We start from the raw sequence: 18,999 nt of genomic DNA on the forward strand, positions 1-18,999 counted from the left end.
CTAATTTATACTATCTTAAAGTCACGATTGTTTTGTTAGGATATCCGGGGTCGCTACTTCTATATTAAACATTCAAAAATAGTTTTACATAAATGTTTACATTATTTTAATTAACATAATGCAGTTGGCCGACTGCTGGTAGCACAGTTTTTTAAGAACGATTTTCCGTTGCGCACTAAGACTACAACTCAGTGTTACAATATTAACGGACCCTTAAAATATTTATCAAGACTTAAGGTATTCATTCAGCCATTGAATTTTTGCTCATTATTTTTATAAAGTAATGAAAAATAATCTTAATTACACAAATCTAATTGACATTTCATATGCAATAATACACAACTTTATTTCAGGATGGGTGAAAAGTTGCCCAAACACAGTTTTAAAATTGTACTCAAGATAAAGAAACTAATATGTGTAATTTATTTAATTTACTTAATAAAACGTTACATGTTTTGGTGCTTAATGACTTTTAAAAAACCCGCGCTGTCAAACGCCAACGGCGCCATATGAACATAACGCCTAGTTTATCGACCGTGTCAATACTATTTATTTTTGATGATTTCTTTTACGGACTTAAATTTAATAATTAATTTATTTTGTAAATATGTGCAGATAATGGTTTTAGAAAGGTATCGTTAATTGCTAGTTAGCACGGTGCCACGCTCAAAAACCACCAGTTGTTACTCCCACTTCGTTTCCCGTGCTGTTAAAAACCCAAACCTAAACTAAACAAATGGACCATTATATTCGCTTAGGTCAGGTTTGGGTTTGAACAGAAAATAGACGTTTCATAACTGTCAAATTGAGTTTCATAGACATATTAGAGCAGTTTATAATTGTTTTACTTAGATTTTATATAAGTGATACCCGAGAATATCTGGTTTAGAATCAGATACGTCATTTCATATTTTGTCAGGGAGGGGAGCAAAGGTTAACCAGTCAATATTCGTTTTTTTAATATTTTGATTTCATTAAAATTCATAGTATTTCATTAAATGACATTCAAGAGGGGGAGGTGCTCCCACCTACCCCTCTCCAAATTACGTCCCTGCTCGAAGAGCCTAGTCGCTGCTATGCAACTCTATGGGCTGAAGTCTTTAGAGCTTCGATGAGGATGCAAGCGCTTTGGGGAGGGGGACTGCTATTTAATGCCACTTTCGGGGATTTTGGGGCTTAAACCGGGCAAGAGGAGAGTCTACTTCAGTTCTAAAGAGCGACTTACAAGCGAATTTAAGTTTCGGCGATTTATTGGAATTTCAAGTGATGAGTCATCCCTTATCTTACATTGAATCAATGAAATTCCGTTACTTTTCCCGTATGTATGACATATAGATTAACCTTGTATCTGATACTTTTTAACTAATCTAAGCTATCCAATACCTTAATCAATATTTGGGGATGCAAACTTGTCAGAAATCAGATTGGGCAGTATTTTTATAATCTCTATATGTTATTAATTTCTAAATATATAAACATAATTAATATCATACATAGTTTTAAGCAGTACATAACGAATATTTAAAAATAATATATATTTTATAAAATCAATAATTAAAATTGATTGTTAAAAATGATTCGTTATCACTGGAGTGTTTACAAGGCATGTTGGAAAGTGGCAAAATCAGTAGGCAATGTTGGCTTGCCTTGCCGGTCGGGTCGGTCGAGGTCATTGGACATATTGTTTTGCCATACATATTTACGAACACAAGTTGGTATATTTACACACTTTTAATTGTAGTCATAGTACATATTAATCAAATTAGAGGCACGTTTCAATCGATTGAGTTAAAATATACAATAACAAAGTGTTTTGTTTATTATTATATTAACCTTGAATTTATTATTATTTTATAATAAAAAAATCTTAAGAATAAATTTAATAACGACCTTTGTGGTATTTTGTTTTTCTATAAGCTATAAGTAAGTTAATGGACTGCTTTGTGATAATTTTATTGGCTTGATGATTTTTAAGTACATAGTACATTGTTTGTTATTATTTTTATCTGATTGATGTAAATTGTCTAATTTCATAATTTAAAATTTATACAGTGATAATGAGAAGTAATCATGTGATTTAGATGTATCTGGTTCTTTTCAACCTTCTGTTCTTTACACATACATAGTATTAATCAGTTTATCCACGAACACTTTCTTTTCTGACGTGGAAAGATATTTTTACACAATTGACAGTGTTGCTTTTAGAGACAATAAAGTTGCAAGTTTTGAGACAATATCAACGATACTTGCTATTATGGAGATGTTACATTTTCATTTACTATATCTATTTGAGGCCAAGGAAATATTTTTAGCATTTTATCTAATCGCTAATCGCGACCGTTGTGCAACATATGTTATTACAATTAAATTGATAACGTCATAAATAAATAAATACATAATCAAATTGTTTTTAAGAAACATGAACAGCATACATACTGTGAATCAACTCGAAGTTCACGAAATGCCCATGTCTGTATTAATACGCCCTCTGCCATTGCAAGTCGACGATAAAAAAGTGAACTCAATTATGGAAACATTGAAGGTATTAGCAATACATAATTAAATAATAGTTTATGATTGATATGTTATACTATTTTTATTAGGATCCACAACAAGAACAATCAGTACCCCCAATTGATGTATTATGGATAACTGGATCTCAAGGTGGCGATTATTATTACAGTTTTGGAGGTTGTCATCGTTATGAAGCTCATAGAAGACTTCAGAAGGACACAATAAGAGCAAAACTGGTGAAATCGACTCCTAATGATTTGAAAATATATTTAGGTTCCAGCGTTCCAAATTTAAAGTGATTTGATAGGTTATCTTATATAAACATTATTTTTGTACTTATACTATAAATAAAATACGTATTTAATTCCCAAAATATTTCATTGAGAATCGCGCCTAATGCTCCATGATTTATTTGCAACCTGATATTTATAGCATGACCTAAAAATAGATAGCATTATCTAACGCTTCCACAAATTAATAAAAAAACAACGAGAGAGAATTAAATATAGTATTACAATGTAAAAAGCAAATTTATACTAAGAATAAAATAAATAAATGAACATACATAATTCATAGAAAATAAACCGGGAGAAATTTAAATTAACATTAGTGCTTTCAAAACATTTTTAGGACACATCCACTACCATTTTAATGAAAATAAAAACTATCTGGGCGTTCAAAGTATATCAATGCCACTCTCACGGCAAAATAATATTATACAAGCCGTCCACATTGAGACTATTATTTATGGCCATTAAGTCACTGTGGCTGACCACCCTTAAGAATACCAAAAAATATTTTTGCGCACCAGATGCAATAATTGGTCCAAATAAGCATACACAGAATTCATCATAGCTGCCGGAAATCTTGCGTTTCGTGGGCAATCTACTTCTGACCAGAATTCGGACTACTCACTCCTGATATATTATATGTCGCCAGGATTTATCCTGATACACGATACCTGCATTCTATCAAATTTTTTGGTACACTGAATTACTTAGTTCAATAATAAACATACACGAAGCGCCTAATTGGCTGAACACACCTACTTGGCTTCAAAGCCTGAAACATTTTTTTTTGAAAATATGTTTAATAATTAGATTGATAATCTTTTTTATCATATTTGAGTGTCTTATTTTAAGCGGACTACAAATTATAGCACTAAATAGAAAATATATGCAATAACGCCTCTGGTGTTGGGATTTGGAAAGATATTTGTTCGGCTATTTTCTTGACGTTTTTTCAAGCTTTTGATAAATTATGACAAATAGCTTAATTTACTACTGAAGCAATATAAACAATTACTTGAATCGTACATTTCTAACAGATTATTCAGAATTGAACAAAATAACGAATAGCCTGAATTAAAAGATATAAGAGCTGGAGTCCCACAAGAAAGTGTCCTAGGGCCGATACTCTATTTGTTATACACGTATGATTTGCCACAAATAGAGAACGTTACAATCGAAATATTCGCGGATGATATAGCAATCTTGGCGGTAGTGAAAGATATAGCGAATAATATCGAAAAAATCAATATGCCATTGATAGATTCACCAATTGAAACAAAAAATGAAAAATAATGTTGAATGAATTAAAATCGGTACATATAAACTACACTAATAAAAACATAACTAATCAATTGCAAACTAGTTTTTCGAAGGTATTTACGTTACAGGAAACTATCTTGCATCAATTTCACGCATTTATTATCACTATAGAATTAAATTCTACATTTAATAAAATAATCCATTAACTTCAAAATCCGGTAAATAATTTACAACTTTGCGGAAGTCGTTTACATCGCAGCAAATACCGAAACCTAAGGTAGTATTTTCAGCTTTCCAATTTAGCCAATTGAAGTTAGAATCTCCAAAGCATTTATTTTCACAGAAAGTCAGGTCTTTTGCTTCTTGAAGTGTTACAAAAGGGTTATTCAAACCCAAGAAAGCAGTAGCTTTATTCGTCGATGCGTCATGTACGACCTATAAATACAAATATAATAATACTTAAAATATAAAACAGTATATGGTTTTGAAACATACCTTGAATAACCAAAGTGGAGCTGGTAATTGCTTAACCCTAGGACTTAAATATATATCGTGAAGCTTGTTTGAAGAATCTTTTAGTTGTAATACACCCCAACTACCTGTGTATATAGTAGTTCTGAAATTTCCAACACTGATCCGTTTACGCAAATTCTAAAATACAATATAATTATAAAACAACTATGAAGATGTAGTACCATTGATAAAAATGAACATACATCTTCCAAGGTATTCCAATTTCCGCCATTGAAAGACTGCCATTGAGGCACGCAATTAATATAGCTGAAAGTGGCTCGTTGTTCTGTGGACAAGACGAAGTCTGTTTTGGCTGCAAGATGTCCACGTGCCAAATATGTGTCCCTGTAGTACACATCAGCCATCGCATCACCGACTACTAATGCTACATTGGTCTTTTGCACTTTCTGGGTATAAAGAGAGTTGACAGACAAATTTGGGTACCATTCTCCTTCTGCAATGGTATAAAATACATTTTTTTGAACTACAAAATGTAGGAATTGAACATATTTCATCGTCCCGAAGAGCATTTAATAAAGATAATATAAATGCATTTAATCTTCAATTAGAAAGATTCATGCTGATTTTCGATAATTATAGACACCATGTAATCATCGATCAATAAAATTATCTTATCAACGATTGTTATTTCATCGACGCAAATATAATGATTATTTAATTATTTAGTTTTTTTTTAACATTCCAATATGTTAACATCACATTAAACAGCATATAATAATATCTCGATTAATTTTGATAACATTACGTTGCGTAATCCATTTCATCAAATACCCAATAATCGGGGTTTTATTACATATAATTAATATTTATTATTTACTTATAATTATAATATAATAGTTACTTACGTTTAAATTCGGGTCTATCCGACTTTTGAGACTTTATACTCTCTGGTGTTTGAGAATAAGTAACGTATAAAACTGCAGCATTAATTTGATCAAAACATGATTTATATATGTCGATTTGTTTTGGTGTCATAGCTTGAACTCCAACTGCAACATTGAAGCCTTGACCATGAGCGCAGCTTTCTTCTTTTCTTTCCAGCCAAGTAGAATGCGAGATACATTTTACTTCTCCAAGTTGTGTAGTTTCTTTTAACCATTCAGTTGATGTAAATAATGTATCAGATTTACACATCAAAGTCTGAAACACATCATTAAAAATAAATTTATCATTCCAAACATGATTTTTTAAAACTTACTGCAGTTGTTGGATGTTCATCAGTAGAATTCTGAGACAGTCCATTATTTTTCCCAAAACATGAAGCAATAATTTTGTCAGAAACAGAAAACTGAAATGATTCTGAATTCCCAACTGGTGCTATCAATTTTCCATTAATTACCAACGAAGGCTGAGGTTCAGTTAAAGAAGAAATTGTAACACTACATCTATCTATTAAAAGAAATGTAAATACTGTTATAATTATATATCTAATAAATTTACTTAATACACTTACTTTGATTAACTATTAAATCGTTGTGAAATTGTTGAGGATGTGCTTGCACGAGTGCACCAAATAAAATTAATATATAAATGTACATAATTTTAAAATGAAATAACTAAAATATTTATAAAGCCTGGTTAAAATAAAATATTATTAAGTTTACTTTACGTCAAGATGGAAGTGAAACTAATGAATTGAAAATATAATTGTATCGAGTATAATTGTTCTTTTTTATCTATAAACACATTATTTTATTTTGATAAAGTTCTATCCCGTTACATTTATCAATCATGTAATTAATATTATATTTTAGATCAAGGTAAATTTTATATCAGATTATTATAATGGATTCGATTTATTATGATAATCTGATTCAATTCGAGTATACCCAATATAAAAAAATCAGTGCGAATAAATAAGTTTAAAGTAGTTTTTAGTAAATAAAGAAACACCAAATCAATAATGAAATTACTAACATAAATTTCTCATCCTACAAATTTTAATTAATATTTAACTAATAAATAAATATTGTCTATAAACCAAAAGATCGCTCTAGTGTTCTTATTTCCTCTTTAAATTAAAAAGGAAATAAGAACAAAAAGGTTAAACTCATATCACGCTTTTAATTTATTGAAATAAATCTAGCTATATATGTATAAAATAATGTAAAAGCGTATATAAGCGCTTACATTGCATACATAAGACACCTCCATCTGCGCTTACATCAGGAACCAATAGATATCTCACAAGAAACATTAGAGTACATCCGAACTCGCATCAAGCGGAGTTACACCGAGCATCGACCGAGACCGAGAAAGCAAAAGCCAGAAATCGATAGATTCTGCGAGACACAGACAAGGCTACGATAACATCAAGTATTTATTACACAAATTGCACGTGCTTAAAAAAATGTTGCGAATTTAATAATAGTTTATAATACCAATAACTTAAAATAAAAATAAACAAGCGACTGTAGGAGAGCACAAATTATTTATTTATTAAAATACAACCATTAATGTCTTATCGGGTTATCCCTAATGCGTCACAATAACCGAAAGCAAAAATAACACAATTAAATGAAAGAACAAATATCAAAAATACAAAAAATAATGGCATTTGTATTTCTATACAATATTAGTAAGTTAATATGTAATAAAAATGCTTCGCGATTTTTCAAATTTATTTAAGTATGTTTTTTACGCATATTTTGATATCAAAAAAATATGGCGTTTTATCTATTCGTTTCGTTATTATTTGCGATCGTTATACATACATATGTTATAAAGACATAAAATTAAAATGGATAACAATTAATTAATACATAACAAATTACTATTAGAGATTATGAAAATCGGCCCCGTAGCAAAAACAGTGTAGTTGATTATCTATGCATATTAATATTGTAACTTGATTCTATTAAATTTAATTCTACATTTAATAAAACATTTCATCCACTTCAAAATCCGGTAAATAGTCGACTACTTTGCGGAAGTCGTTTACATCGCAGCAAATACTGAAACCTAAGTTGATATTTTCAGCGTCCCATTCTAGCCATTCGAATTTAGAATTTTCCATGCATTTGTCTTCACAGAAAGTCAGGTCTTTTGCTTCCTGAAGTGTTACAAAAGGATTATTCAAACCCAAGAAAGCAGTAGCTTTATTCGTCGATGGATCATGTACGACCTATAAATAAAAATAAAATAATACATATCCCAGTTTAAAATATAAAATTGTCTGTAGTTATTGTTATGGAACATACCTTAAATAACCAAAGTGGAGCTGGTATTTGCTTAGCCCTAGGACTTAAATATATATCGTGAAGCTCGTTTGAAGAATCTTTTAGTTGTAATACACCCCAACTACCTGTATATATAGTAGTTCTGAAATTTCCAACGCTGATACGGGTACGCAAATTCTAAAATGCAATATTATTATGAAATAACTGTAAAAATATAGTACCTTTGATAAGAATGAACATACATTTTCCAATCTATTCCAATTTCCGCCGTTGAAAGACTGCCACTGAGGCACGCAATTAATATAGTTGAAAGTGGCTCGTTGTTCTGTGGATAAGACGAAGTCCGCTTTGGCTGCAAGATGTCCACGTGCCAAATATGTATTCTTGTAATACACATCAGCCATCGCTTCACCGACTACTAATGCTATGTTGGTCTTTTGCACATCATTGTAATATCCATTAGCCATCAATTCGCCAACTTCATATGCTTCGTTAGATTTTTGTGTATCTGTTGTGTAAAGAGAATTGGGAGACAAATTTGGATACCATTCTCCTTCTGCAAGAATATTTAATTTTTTTAAGATCGAAGTCGTTAGAATCACTTCTTAAGATCGACACAAATGGGATACTTTGATACGTATTAGTAAATACTGCATTAACTATCTTTCAGTAGACACGCTTATTTTTCTTTACTCTTTCACCTCTCAACAACAACATTTTAGCAGCTCTGTAATCCGCGCAGTATCGAGGTAAACGTTGTCAATTCAAAACATCTTTCTTAATACACATATTAATTCAAAATTCAATATAATAGTCACTTACGTTTGAATCTGGGTCTTTCTGTCTTTTGCGTTGTTATACTCTCTGGTGTTTGAAAATATGTTACGTATAAAACTGCAGCATTAGTTTGGTCAAAACATGACTTATATATAACAATATTTGTTTCTTTCAAAGCTTGAACTTTAACTGCAATGATTAAGCCTCGACCATTAGCGCAGGTCCCATCTGTAGCTTCCAACGAAGGTGAATGCGAGATGCATTTCACATCTCTAAGTTTTGTATGAACTTGTAACCATTCAGATTGAAATAATTCTCTGGATACACACGATAAAGTCTAAAATAATATCAAATTAAATTTATTATCATCCAAATATAAAATTGCTAAAACTTACTGCAGTTGCTGGATGGTCACTAGTAGAATGGTGATCCAGTCCATTATTTCTTCCCAAACATGAAGCAATAACTTTTTCAGAAACGGAAAACACAATTGATTTTGAATTTCCAATTGGTGCTATCAATTTTCCATCAATAACGAATGTTGGCTGAGGCTCGGTCAAAGAAGAAATTCTAACACTACATCCATCTAAAAAAATATTTTATTAATTAAATTCATAATTTAATGTTAAAATGAAAATTTTCTGGCGGGGAATCAAAATTGCTTTATCGAATACTCGCTTCTATCTCGATATTTTCACTTTTTAACAATTCGCTGGGATTCTTCAAAAATGAGCCATTTTAGAGGACGCTACGAACTAACGCAATGTACAGAATACGAATCGCCAACAATAATGCTACACATATATGACGCCTTAGCATAGATTTTGACAATGTGTATACTAAATTTTCATCCCAAGACTGCGTTGGAAGGATAGTGAGTGGAAGATGAGGAGTTGGTAGGCCAATACATTTATAAGGCTGTAAGAGCAATATAGTTATTATTGCAATAATACACTTACCTTTAAATGGTTTAGTATTATTTTGAATATAATTGTTGTTTAAATGCTCAATTTTTAAATCATTGTGAAATTGTTGAGGATATGCATGTACAACAGTTCCAAATATAATTAATATGTATGTAATATAGTAAATCATTTTAAAAATAAGCTACTAAAATATTTTTGAAGTATAGTTTAAGTAAAATATTATTTTTATAGCACTACTTGACTAGAGGGCATACCTTAAATAATGTTTACAAATATAATAAAAACATGTATATGTTTTTGAACGTTTACTTTGCATTAAGGTAAAAATATAACTAATGAATTATGAAAATAACGGTATCAAGTATAACTATTTTTTTATCTAGAAACTCATTTTTTCATATTGATAAGTATAACCCGTTGTGGAATCAATAGATTGGATTAAGGTGTCAGATTATCATAATGGATTCGATAACTAATATGAATAAGCAATTGTTATATGCTTTATATTATAAAAAAACATGTTAATAGAAATAAAATGTATAATACTAACAACAAATTAATAAATGTTGAATTTCGAATATCTTTTTTATTGTCACCATTATGGTTTTACAAATATATTTTGGTATGTACTTGTTAATTATATCGACGACACGCTCAGAAACCAATGGTTATGAACATTTAATCTGTTTTTGGCCCTAGCTTCTGCGAGAGTGGCCAACAACGTTTTGTTACATAAATACTTTTTTAAATTTAGATTTTAAAACTTGGTTTTTTATCGCCTACATAATTACGTACGTAATACGTACATACATAATTGATTTTATAAAAATAAATACGTACATAATTGATTTTATAAAAATAAAATATTTTAATATTATTTTTAGCCAAATGACAGTTCTTATGGCCAAATTTAATCTTATGGCCAAAATTGCAAACATGGCCGAAGAAGAAGACGGTCGCGAGTATCGCTGGGAAACCGGCTACGAAAAAACCTGGTATAAACTCAAAATCTTTCAATTTCTTAACTTTAATTTAATATATAATAATTAAACTTTACATTGGGCCAGTTTTTGTGCTCATTTGGATACAATAACTAGTCAAATGTTAGTTATTTATGTCAAATTGACATTTCTAAAATATCTTATCTATCTTAATATGATTTTTGAATTTATATATATACCTTTATGGTTGTTTTACTTAGCGATAAAATGATGGGAGAGTGATCAGATAATTAGTCATATCAATATTTAAGTGTTAATGTAGCAATTTCAACACCTTACAGGTAAGGTGACTTTGAACATATCAAAGTTGGACACCAAAAATAAAAAGGCAATCTCGGAAATTTTTGTTTGAATAGGACAAAGAAGGACAAATTGCTACAAGGAGCCTTAAAAAAAAGGGTCATCGTGAATTTTTTTTTCAAAGGCCATCTCGAAATTTTTGTTTGGATACATATTGCTGCGGGAGTTTAAAATAAGTCATTTTAAAAAATTATGTTCAAAACCATCTCTGGAATTTTTTTGAGGAAAAATTGCTACTGGAGTTTAAAAAATGGTCATTTTGGAAATTTTTAAGAAGGGCATCTGGTCACCATAACTTATATTACATAAAAATAAGTGAAATACAAAATCTAATAGAACATTGCTGTTTTTCTGCTGAAGTGTGTGCCTAGGTAATGAAAGACATCTAAAGTGATTATGATAACTAAATCAAGAAAATATCATTGAATACCGACAAATATCGCCTCTTTCAGTCATTTTCTCCACGTTTCAATCAATTATTTATTAATGAAATCTTTATTTAATTCAGGGAAGCTATCAAAGAAGATGACGATGGATTCTTGGAAGCTTCAGTCGCTGATATTGTTCAGCGAGAAAAGAGGCGTAGGATGGCACTACGCAAAGGAAGACCGAGGCTGGGGATGATGCGTTACATGTACATAGTAATCGACACTTCCGAAGCCATGGCTCTTCAAGATATAAAGCCGACGAGATTCATTTGTACTATAAAAGTATGCGTTTTAACTTTGTGTGATTATTATAGATAAATCAATATTGAATTTTATTTTATTTTAGCTATTGGAAGAGTTCGTCGAAGAACTTCTCGATCAAAATCCACTCGGACAACTCGGAATTATAGCTATGAAAAATAAACGTGCTGAGAGGATAAGTCCGTTAGGTGGTAATGCTCGACGCCATGTGAGAGTCTTACAAAGGTATTAAAATATTTAATTAAACCTTTGGTTATGTCGTCAGTGCTTTTAAAATGACATACATTGTGTAATTTTGTTTCTTAATAATATTCCTTAAACCTTTCGATTCCAGAATGTAACTTTTAATATGGAAAATTTACCAAAATTCAAATGGCAAAAACATTGTAAACTTTACATTAAATGCATGATCTTTCATACTCATAACATATGTATATATACAATATACGAGCGATATATTGCCACACCCTAACCAGTGTTATAAAAAGCATCGCAATATATTTAATATTACATCAATACTTTTCAGTTTGAATAACGCAAATTTAGTAGGCGAGCCTTCTATACAGAACGCATTGGAAATGTGCTTACGTCAGCTACGCCAACTACCTGCTCATGCCTGTAGAGAAATTTTAATATTGAGTGCTAGTCTTACAACATGCGATCCGACAGACATACATCAAACAATACAAGTATATTTTTTTCATCTTTATATTATTATTTATACATATACAATAAATCTTTTCTTTATTTCAGACGTTAAAAACAGAAGGTATCCGTTGCTCGGTTATCGGTTTGGCAGCAGAAGTGAGAGTATGTCAGCAATTGTGCCAAGAAACTGGCGGAACTTATGGCGTATGTAGTCATTTGTAAATTAAAAATTGTATACGGTATTACAATTGTTTTTGTATAGGTCATTTTAGACGATTGCCACTATAGATCGCATCTATTGGCTCATGTTCCTCCGCCAGGTAATGCTAAATCCACTTCGGCGTGCCTTGTAAAGATGGGCTTTCCTCATTCGGGTCCGATGCACCCTGGTGATGAAGAAAATGATGCTAAAGACCCTCTATTGACGGTTTGCATGTGGTAAAATTATTCATTTATTTACTTATTATTAACAATAAAAATAGTTGTGCATTACCTTATGTAAATCTCAAACCCTGAATTAAACTGTAAATCTCAAACCCGAGCAAAAATCCAAAGTTGGATTTTTGCTCGACACCTTGAGGTCTTAATCAAAAACTAGAATCAGTTTCAGAACTTTCATTAGGTTAAAATGGATTTGAACAGCAAATGGACGGTTAAAATGAATATGTATTTTTCATTAAAGTTATATTTTCACTAGTATAAGTTTAATTTCATGAACTAGACCAGTTAAAATGTATCGTGCAATTGATTTATAATTCTCTGTATAAAACTGTTACAGAATAATTTGTAAAACAAAATAACACAGCAGAAGAAAAGATAACCGCGACCGAATTGTGTTTCGCATACCATATGATTAGAAAACATCAATCTTTTGCTTCTACAGACTACCTTAACAAATTATAACCAAAAGTGTACGATTCTAAAATTGCGACACAACATTCTTCAGCCAAAACAAATTGTTTGATTAATCAAGTTCTCGAACCTCATTCGTAATGAACTTCAAGTTGCTCATTTTGTAATATTAGCACTGTCACTAGTAACCACAGAGATTTAAAAATACTTGCACTTGTAATCCAATATTTTTCCAGGATAGGATTAATGAAAAATTGTTCAAATTGACGGGGAGAACTTTCGGATATGGTGGTCAATTTTTGTATACAAATGTTAAAAGAATTTATAAAATACATTAGATTTGGAGGCGTCAATGCTAATGTTAATTTTGGCAGGTGGCAACGAAAGCAAAAGTGACTTTTGCTCGAAGGATTTCTGATGGAAGAATATCTCCGAGATCGATGGATTGTGTAACGGAAATATTGTGACCTTATGGTGCTATTTGTCTTCCGGTGATACATTACTTCCCGTGGCCATTTCGGAACAAAAAAATATTCATTCAATGCACCGGAGAATCCTTGCGTGTTATTTATGAGGGAACCCTTTAGTTCTAGTCGTAACGAAAGCAGTTGTGTAATCGCACTATTGTTAAATAATCACTTTTGGTCACAGTAATTACAGGAGTTTCAAGAATAAGGTCCCCCACAAATGAGAGCCTGTATGGTATCCACAATAATAAATAAAACAGTACGAAATAAAAGATAATAACAAAAAATATTTTATATTAATTTAATAAAAAATATTGAGAGCTTCCAAATTGATATAAAAAAAAGCTAAATTAAAAAATAAATTAACGAAATTTAATACTTTAAAAGTGTTAAAATAAATTATTAAAACATACTAATACAAAAAAGTAGTTAAATAAATCAAAGCAATGAGATGTTGAGAATCACTTAAACAACAAAAATACTTATGGGAAAATACGTAAAATTAACTCACCACTCAAAGGGTTAAAGGCCTTTTTTTGTCTAAAAGAGCACCAAAGGCTTTATTAGATTTTTTCAACAATCCTCTTGGAATGAATTAGAATGAATGAAATCTATCTTTGGTTTCTTCATAGTAATAACAGCACTTTTCATTCGCATATTTTAAAAATAGAAGATAAAAGTAATAATTGTAGAAGTTATGTTATAGTTTCAATTGGGAATATTTCAATAAAAGAGTCGAAAATTAAATTTTTACCAACTCTAGTTAAATCGGCTTTAAATACATACAAAGAAAACAGATTAATTTCAAAAGTACGAATTGATAGATTTAATAAAGAAGTAGCAATATTTTATGAAACAATGGACAATACCGTTAAAAAAATATTCAGTGTTCAGTCCTGGATGAAATTGGAAAATATACCAAAATGGCCATATGTTGAAAAAACAGTTGAATATTTGAAAACAAAAAATATTGTAATAAATGGCAGCTTTATTCAATCAATTTGCTACATTAAAAAATATATTAACCCTTTGGATACTAAACGACAATACATATATCGTTGTTTGTCATCATATAAAATAAATTTTAACGAAGATCGCCATTGACGTCATGATGCTTGAAAAAGTAAATTAATTTGTGAATTTGTTAGCCGGTTAGTATGATAATGGCAGGAAACAGTTTTTAAATGAATTTGATTATAATAATGTATAGGAAGAACCGATGAATGTGATAAAAAATAACTTTTAAAAACACCGTAGCCTCTGAAGAATTGCAAAATGAATTACAATCTCCAGAGTGGAATAAAAAATAGCTATGCTTTTAAAAATAGAAATGGAATTTCCCGTACACTATAAATATTTATATTGCATGTGCGAGTATAATTTTTCCATACCAGGGCATAATGGTAACGTGGAGAGAATATTCTCATTAACGGAGATTCAATGGACTGACGAAAGAAATAGACTTTCAGTGGATACTGCTAAAAGTATTCTACAGTGCATTGAAAACTATGATTTCAAATGTATGATTATCTACTTACAAACAAAGTACTCTTTCAAAAGACGAAATCTATTGAAAAGTATAAAAAAATATAAGTGAAACCTATTAATTAAAAAAAACTATACAATAGACCCCCAATAACACGGTAAATTGGGGATGTGCTATATGGGAATATAAAGAGCCTGTATGGTTCTCTGGATTTCGCACACATGCCTGGAGACATTTTTCACTGTATCTTTCGCCACCTTGACAATAAATGTAGAGCAGCCATATGACCCATATTTATTTATTTTGCTTTTATCAGAGAACGTCACTCTTCTTAAATGCGTGTTGTCATGGTATAAAAAAAGCTACGTACGAGCGGATGCTTTTACGGCGATCATCACATGCTGACTCATACTTGTTCCCTCTACAACTCCTCACCACACAGAACTCGTTCGTCTAACGTCCATCCTATCTACAGCCTGAGTCTCGTTACTTTTGGGTTCCCCATCATATAAGCTACCACATGTATACCTTTATCAAATGTTTTGCAAATACTTCCTGATAAAATTTACGGTAGTTTTCGCCCAACATTAAGCACATTCGTAGTATCACTCTTACCCTAAAGCTGATTTGTTGCACCGTTTTAAAAAGTTTTAGAATTCTCCTTTTATTTGAATCAACTCATATTCTTGGTAATATACTTTTTTACTTTTTCTATTTGTTTATTTGTTTTTTTTTTTTATAATAACCCTTAATGTCAATTATATACAGGATGCATTACATTTATAAAATGAATCAATATCATAATTAATTTCAGTCATTTAGAAGATTCTGAAGAACCTAGTCAAGTTTCCACCGGTGGTCATCTATGTCCTCAGTGCCGCAGTAAATATTGCGAACTACCAGCTCAATGTCGAACGTGTGATTTAACCTTGGCATCGGCGCCACATCTAGCTAGGTATATTTACTAAATTATACACATTTAAAAAATATCAAATCACACTTATGACAATTTTTTTTTAGGTCATATCATCATCTATTTCCTGTTGACCCGTACAGCGAGTTACCGTACACCAAACAAGTCAATTATTGCTATGCGTGCCTGAAAGAGTTTGAAGAGTCGGAAAAGTTTGTACGTACCCTTGAATAATAACTCGCATAAATAATTCTGTCCATTTCAATGTGCATTACCATCACTTGACCTAAGCCATTGACAATCATTTCAATTATCTTCAATTCACTATAATAGATGCATATCAATTTGTAGCTGTGATAATTTGTTTCTTTTTATTCAGATATACCAATGCGGTTCCTGTTATCGTTACTTCTGCTGCGACTGCGATCTTTTTGTGCACGAGAGCCTTCACGTGTGCCCTGGATGTGCTTCTCTGCCAGCTCAAACGTCGGCGCAGCCTACAAATGCGCCACAATTCCCTACCATTACAATTTTATAATGTACGAAAATTGCAATAAAAAATTATTGAAACTAAAAGTACTACGAAATTTATTTAACTCATACGTTATATGATGATTGATGATGATTAATCATGAATGTTTATGAGTTTCGCAAATTAATAATTATTGTTGATTAAAATCTTAATAATCATTGTTTTTTGCAATACAACCAGTGCTGTGGAGTCGTTTAAATTTTTACCGACGTAAAAATTGAAACTGAATATTTTGTGTCGTTGAGATAAAATGCAAACATCACTAGTGCTGCTAAATAATTTTTGGTCACGCTCCCATGTCGACCGTATGGCTACAATGTTTGAATGAACACGAGAGTCGTGTTCAATGCACTAAATATTGGTCGATTGGTCGATTTTTTGAAGACTCCGCGACCCCAACTCTGAATCCACAGCCCTGAATACAACACTAAGAATAATATTTATACATGATCGTATTATCTCAATCTATAAAGATAAGATTAATGTGTTCTTGGCAAACCTTTAGGATAACCTTGCTGCTTATTGAATATTTGTTTTTTTTAATCGAGAGAGTAAATATTAACTTTACTTACACTTTGATTAGCTAGTAAATTTATAATTATAAAAGTGTTTTGATGATCTTTATATGTTTTAAACTAATAAATCGGTTTTAGTAAATATTTTATTAAAAAATTCGTAACTATGCTGCATATTCAGACAGTTCTTTAAATTCAACTGAGAAAATTGCAACAATGATATAATTAAGATAAGAAGCAATTAACATAATAAAGACGGTTTATCATGTATTTGCTTTATACAACATTGTTGTAGTATCTTTTAGAATCTATATTGGGTCCATTTTGTATGGTTTATTTATTATATAGTATGTAAGTATGTTGAAAAGTAAAATTTTCCAATAAAAGTTATAGCAAACTAACAAAAATAACAGGATAACATTTGGTTATTTTTTATTATTTTCTATTTTTGTTTTTCCAAAATAAGACTAGTTTAATAAAATTGGTTTCTCTCAGATATAAATTATTCAACATGTAATGAACACAAACAGAGCTAGAGTAGTATTTTATGATTTTTTTATTAAATTCACAGGGTAACGAATTTCTAGTAGGGAGTTCTTTGTCACACTGCATTCGCGATCACATTTCATCCTGTAATAATTCGCTGCGTATACAGGCCACACATAAAAAGTGCTTATAATTCATACTAGAGGTTTCCAAACTTTTCAAGAAACAGGCCTGATTAACATTTTGAAAAAATGTATAACAGACCAAATAAAAAAATATTCAGACCAAATAAAAAAATATGTGCATAAGTATATGTAAACTACATGTACATCTGGATGATAATTACTTTCATTGCTCTCTGTCAATTTTAAAAATTTACTGGAGTTTATGTTTACTGTTTATGGATTTCTTAGAGATGTGAATAAATCTTTCGTGGGTCGTAGTTTAGCATAGCTTAGAGGCCCGGTTCTTCATCAAGACACTCAAATCTACTGCTTATAACGTCACATGGTTCACACCAGGTGACGTTATAAGCAGTAGTGTCTCCTCTTAGTATAATTAAGTAATACTACAATTGCTGGGTGAGGAGTACTGTGAGGACACTGGTGAAAAATAACAGAATTGTGACAGTATTTTAATATAACTTATACATACATAAAATATTGTGTCGTATTATCAATCAAAAATAATAAGGAGAGTATCACTACTAATGTATATTTGTTAAGTAACTGTGACACGCTTGATATATATTTTGTCTGAATCACCATTTTAGTATGAGAATAAGCTTGTCGCAATTACTTGTTAAAAGCGTAATAAAATAATTGTGACATACAGAGAAAGTATCATCACGAAAGCGTAATACAAGCGCACGTGACGATTGCTTATTTGAATAGATTAGGGCTACTTCCAAATACATCTAAATAAAGGATAGTCGGGGTCACAACAATAAACACAAAATAAAGCTAGCAATCCTTAAAGATATCAATACAAGTACCGATAAAATAGATGAAAATCAAACGATATGTATCCGAATTACAAGTGTACTGTGACAGTGTTGCCAAATCCCCAGCTGCTACGTAAAAATGATTCTTATAAGAAAAGTAGTAGACGATAACACTGTTTTCGCCCTAAAGCATCGCGTTGGTCGAGGGTTAGGAGTAGGAAAAGGCGAAACATCTCTCCAATTTCCAAATGAGTATAAGCGCAAACATAGTGTACTCACAAGAAAATACTGTAATACACTTACACTTCCTTATAGAACTTTAACCAAATACTTCCGACTTGGGACACAAGAGAGGTCAGCTTTGAAGTCCGAAATCTAAGAGTTCGACCCGATCTTCAGAGACGATTAGAGATTACATAACGCAGACAAGGCTACAACAACAACACATGTCTATAATAACTCTGTATTCAAAATAAAAACAAACGCGCGACCGCAAGATTCTAACAAGTAACGTCACATACATATGTATCTGATATTACACCTAGTATTCAGAAGTAGTGTATTACTAACATTTATATATAGATATAAAGATGTATTATACCCTTCAAAAAATAATGATTTTAAAACTTATTTCAGATTTAAATTTCAAATATTCCTATTAGATATACAGATAACAGTCTGAAAATT

At 30.9% G+C, this 18,999-nt stretch overlaps 4 protein-coding genes and 1 long non-coding RNA gene across 8 annotated transcripts in view; 3 read left to right on the forward strand and 2 right to left on the reverse strand.

Moving 5' to 3' along the window:
* LOC148236158 (uncharacterized) overlaps positions 1-18,999 on the forward strand; it is a 502,848-nt gene that overhangs the window by 234,012 nt on the left and 249,837 nt on the right. The gene's annotated exons all lie outside the window — the stretch shown is intronic.
* On the forward strand, positions 124-2,887 carry Srx (sulfiredoxin). 3 transcript variants are annotated; one of them, XM_088184618.1, is made up of 3 exons: positions 124-237; positions 2,416-2,542; positions 2,604-2,887. In XM_088184618.1, the coding sequence occupies exons 2-3, from the start codon at positions 2,420-2,422 to the stop codon at positions 2,811-2,813; spliced, it is 333 nt and encodes a 110-aa protein (XP_088040744.1). In that variant the 5' UTR covers positions 124-237; positions 2,416-2,419; the 3' UTR covers positions 2,814-2,887. The 3 variants fall into 3 exon arrangements, with proteins under 3 accessions (XP_088040744.1, XP_088040743.1, XP_088040745.1); XM_088184617.1 differs by lacking the exon at positions 124-237 and adding an exon at positions 1,553-1,711; XM_088184619.1 differs by lacking the exon at positions 124-237 and adding an exon at positions 1,819-1,923.
* LOC148236175 (salivary endonuclease-like) lies at positions 4,207-6,232 on the reverse strand. The gene is made up of 6 exons (XM_088184620.1): positions 6,052-6,232; positions 5,797-5,987; positions 5,444-5,738; positions 4,781-5,031; positions 4,560-4,715; positions 4,207-4,499 (listed from the first exon to the last, which is right to left on the reverse strand). Exons 1-6 carry the CDS (start codon positions 6,134-6,136, stop codon positions 4,251-4,253), a joined length of 1,227 nt encoding a protein of 408 aa, XP_088040746.1. The 5' UTR covers positions 6,137-6,232; the 3' UTR covers positions 4,207-4,250.
* Positions 7,013-10,133, reverse strand: LOC148236176 (salivary endonuclease-like). 2 transcript variants are annotated; one of them, XM_088184101.1, is made up of 7 exons: positions 9,735-9,789; positions 9,514-9,664; positions 8,950-9,140; positions 8,600-8,891; positions 8,020-8,333; positions 7,799-7,954; positions 7,013-7,722 (listed from the first exon to the last, which is right to left on the reverse strand). In XM_088184101.1, the coding sequence occupies exons 2-7, from the start codon at positions 9,647-9,649 to the stop codon at positions 7,474-7,476; spliced, it is 1,338 nt and encodes a 445-aa protein (XP_088040227.1). In that variant the 5' UTR covers positions 9,650-9,664; positions 9,735-9,789; the 3' UTR covers positions 7,013-7,473. The 2 variants fall into 2 exon arrangements, with proteins under 2 accessions (XP_088040227.1, XP_088040228.1); XM_088184102.1 differs by lacking the exons at positions 9,514-9,664; positions 9,735-9,789 and adding an exon at positions 10,031-10,133.
* On the forward strand, positions 10,399-16,412 carry Ssl1 (general transcription factor IIH subunit 2 Ssl1). Its single transcript, XM_088184513.1, has 9 exons — positions 10,399-10,475; positions 11,290-11,491; positions 11,556-11,695; positions 11,997-12,159; positions 12,224-12,322; positions 12,381-12,556; positions 15,738-15,878; positions 15,944-16,052; positions 16,216-16,412. Exons 1-9 carry the CDS (start codon positions 10,399-10,401, stop codon positions 16,372-16,374), a joined length of 1,266 nt encoding a protein of 421 aa, XP_088040639.1. The 3' UTR covers positions 16,375-16,412.

This window comes from Plectrocnemia conspersa, unplaced genomic scaffold (genome assembly GCF_051122295.1).
Source record: "Plectrocnemia conspersa isolate PC_06_02 unplaced genomic scaffold, ASM5112229v1 ptg000004l, whole genome shotgun sequence".
In the NCBI taxonomy this organism is placed as follows: Eukaryota; Metazoa; Arthropoda; class Insecta; order Trichoptera; family Polycentropodidae; genus Plectrocnemia; species Plectrocnemia conspersa.

Coding starts and splice junctions, on each gene's coding strand:
- Srx (XM_088184617.1), top strand. CDS start 1,635: ATGTTGGCTTGCCTTGCCGGTCGGGTCGGTCGAGGTCATTGGACATAT. Junction 1,712..2,415: donor ATACATATTTACGAACACAA/GTTGGTATATTT, acceptor ATTGTTTTTAAG/AAACATGAACAGCATACATA. Junction 2,543..2,603: donor CAATTATGGAAACATTGAAG/GTATTAGCAATA, acceptor TATTTTTATTAG/GATCCACAACAAGAACAATC.
- LOC148236175 (XM_088184620.1), bottom strand. CDS start 6,136: ATGTACATTTATATATTAATTTTATTTGGTGCACTCGTGCAAGCACAT. Junction 5,739..5,796: donor ATGAACATCCAACAACTGCA/GTAAGTTTTAAA, acceptor GATGTGTTTCAG/ACTTTGATGTGTAAATCTGA. Junction 5,032..5,443: donor GGATAGACCCGAATTTAAAC/GTAAGTAACTAT, acceptor ATACCATTGCAG/AAGGAGAATGGTACCCAAAT.
- LOC148236176 (XM_088184101.1), bottom strand. CDS start 9,649: ATGATTTACTATATTACATACATATTAATTATATTTGGAACTGTTGTA. Junction 8,892..8,949: donor GTGACCATCCAGCAACTGCA/GTAAGTTTTAGC, acceptor ATATTATTTTAG/ACTTTATCGTGTGTATCCAG. Junction 8,334..8,599: donor AGAAAGACCCAGATTCAAAC/GTAAGTGACTAT, acceptor ATATTCTTGCAG/AAGGAGAATGGTATCCAAAT.
- Ssl1 (XM_088184513.1), top strand. CDS start 10,399: ATGGCCAAAATTGCAAACATGGCCGAAGAAGAAGACGGTCGCGAGTAT. Junction 10,476..11,289: donor ACCGGCTACGAAAAAACCTG/GTATAAACTCAA, acceptor TATTTAATTCAG/GGAAGCTATCAAAGAAGATG. Junction 12,160..12,223: donor ACATACATCAAACAATACAA/GTATATTTTTTT, acceptor TCTTTATTTCAG/ACGTTAAAAACAGAAGGTAT.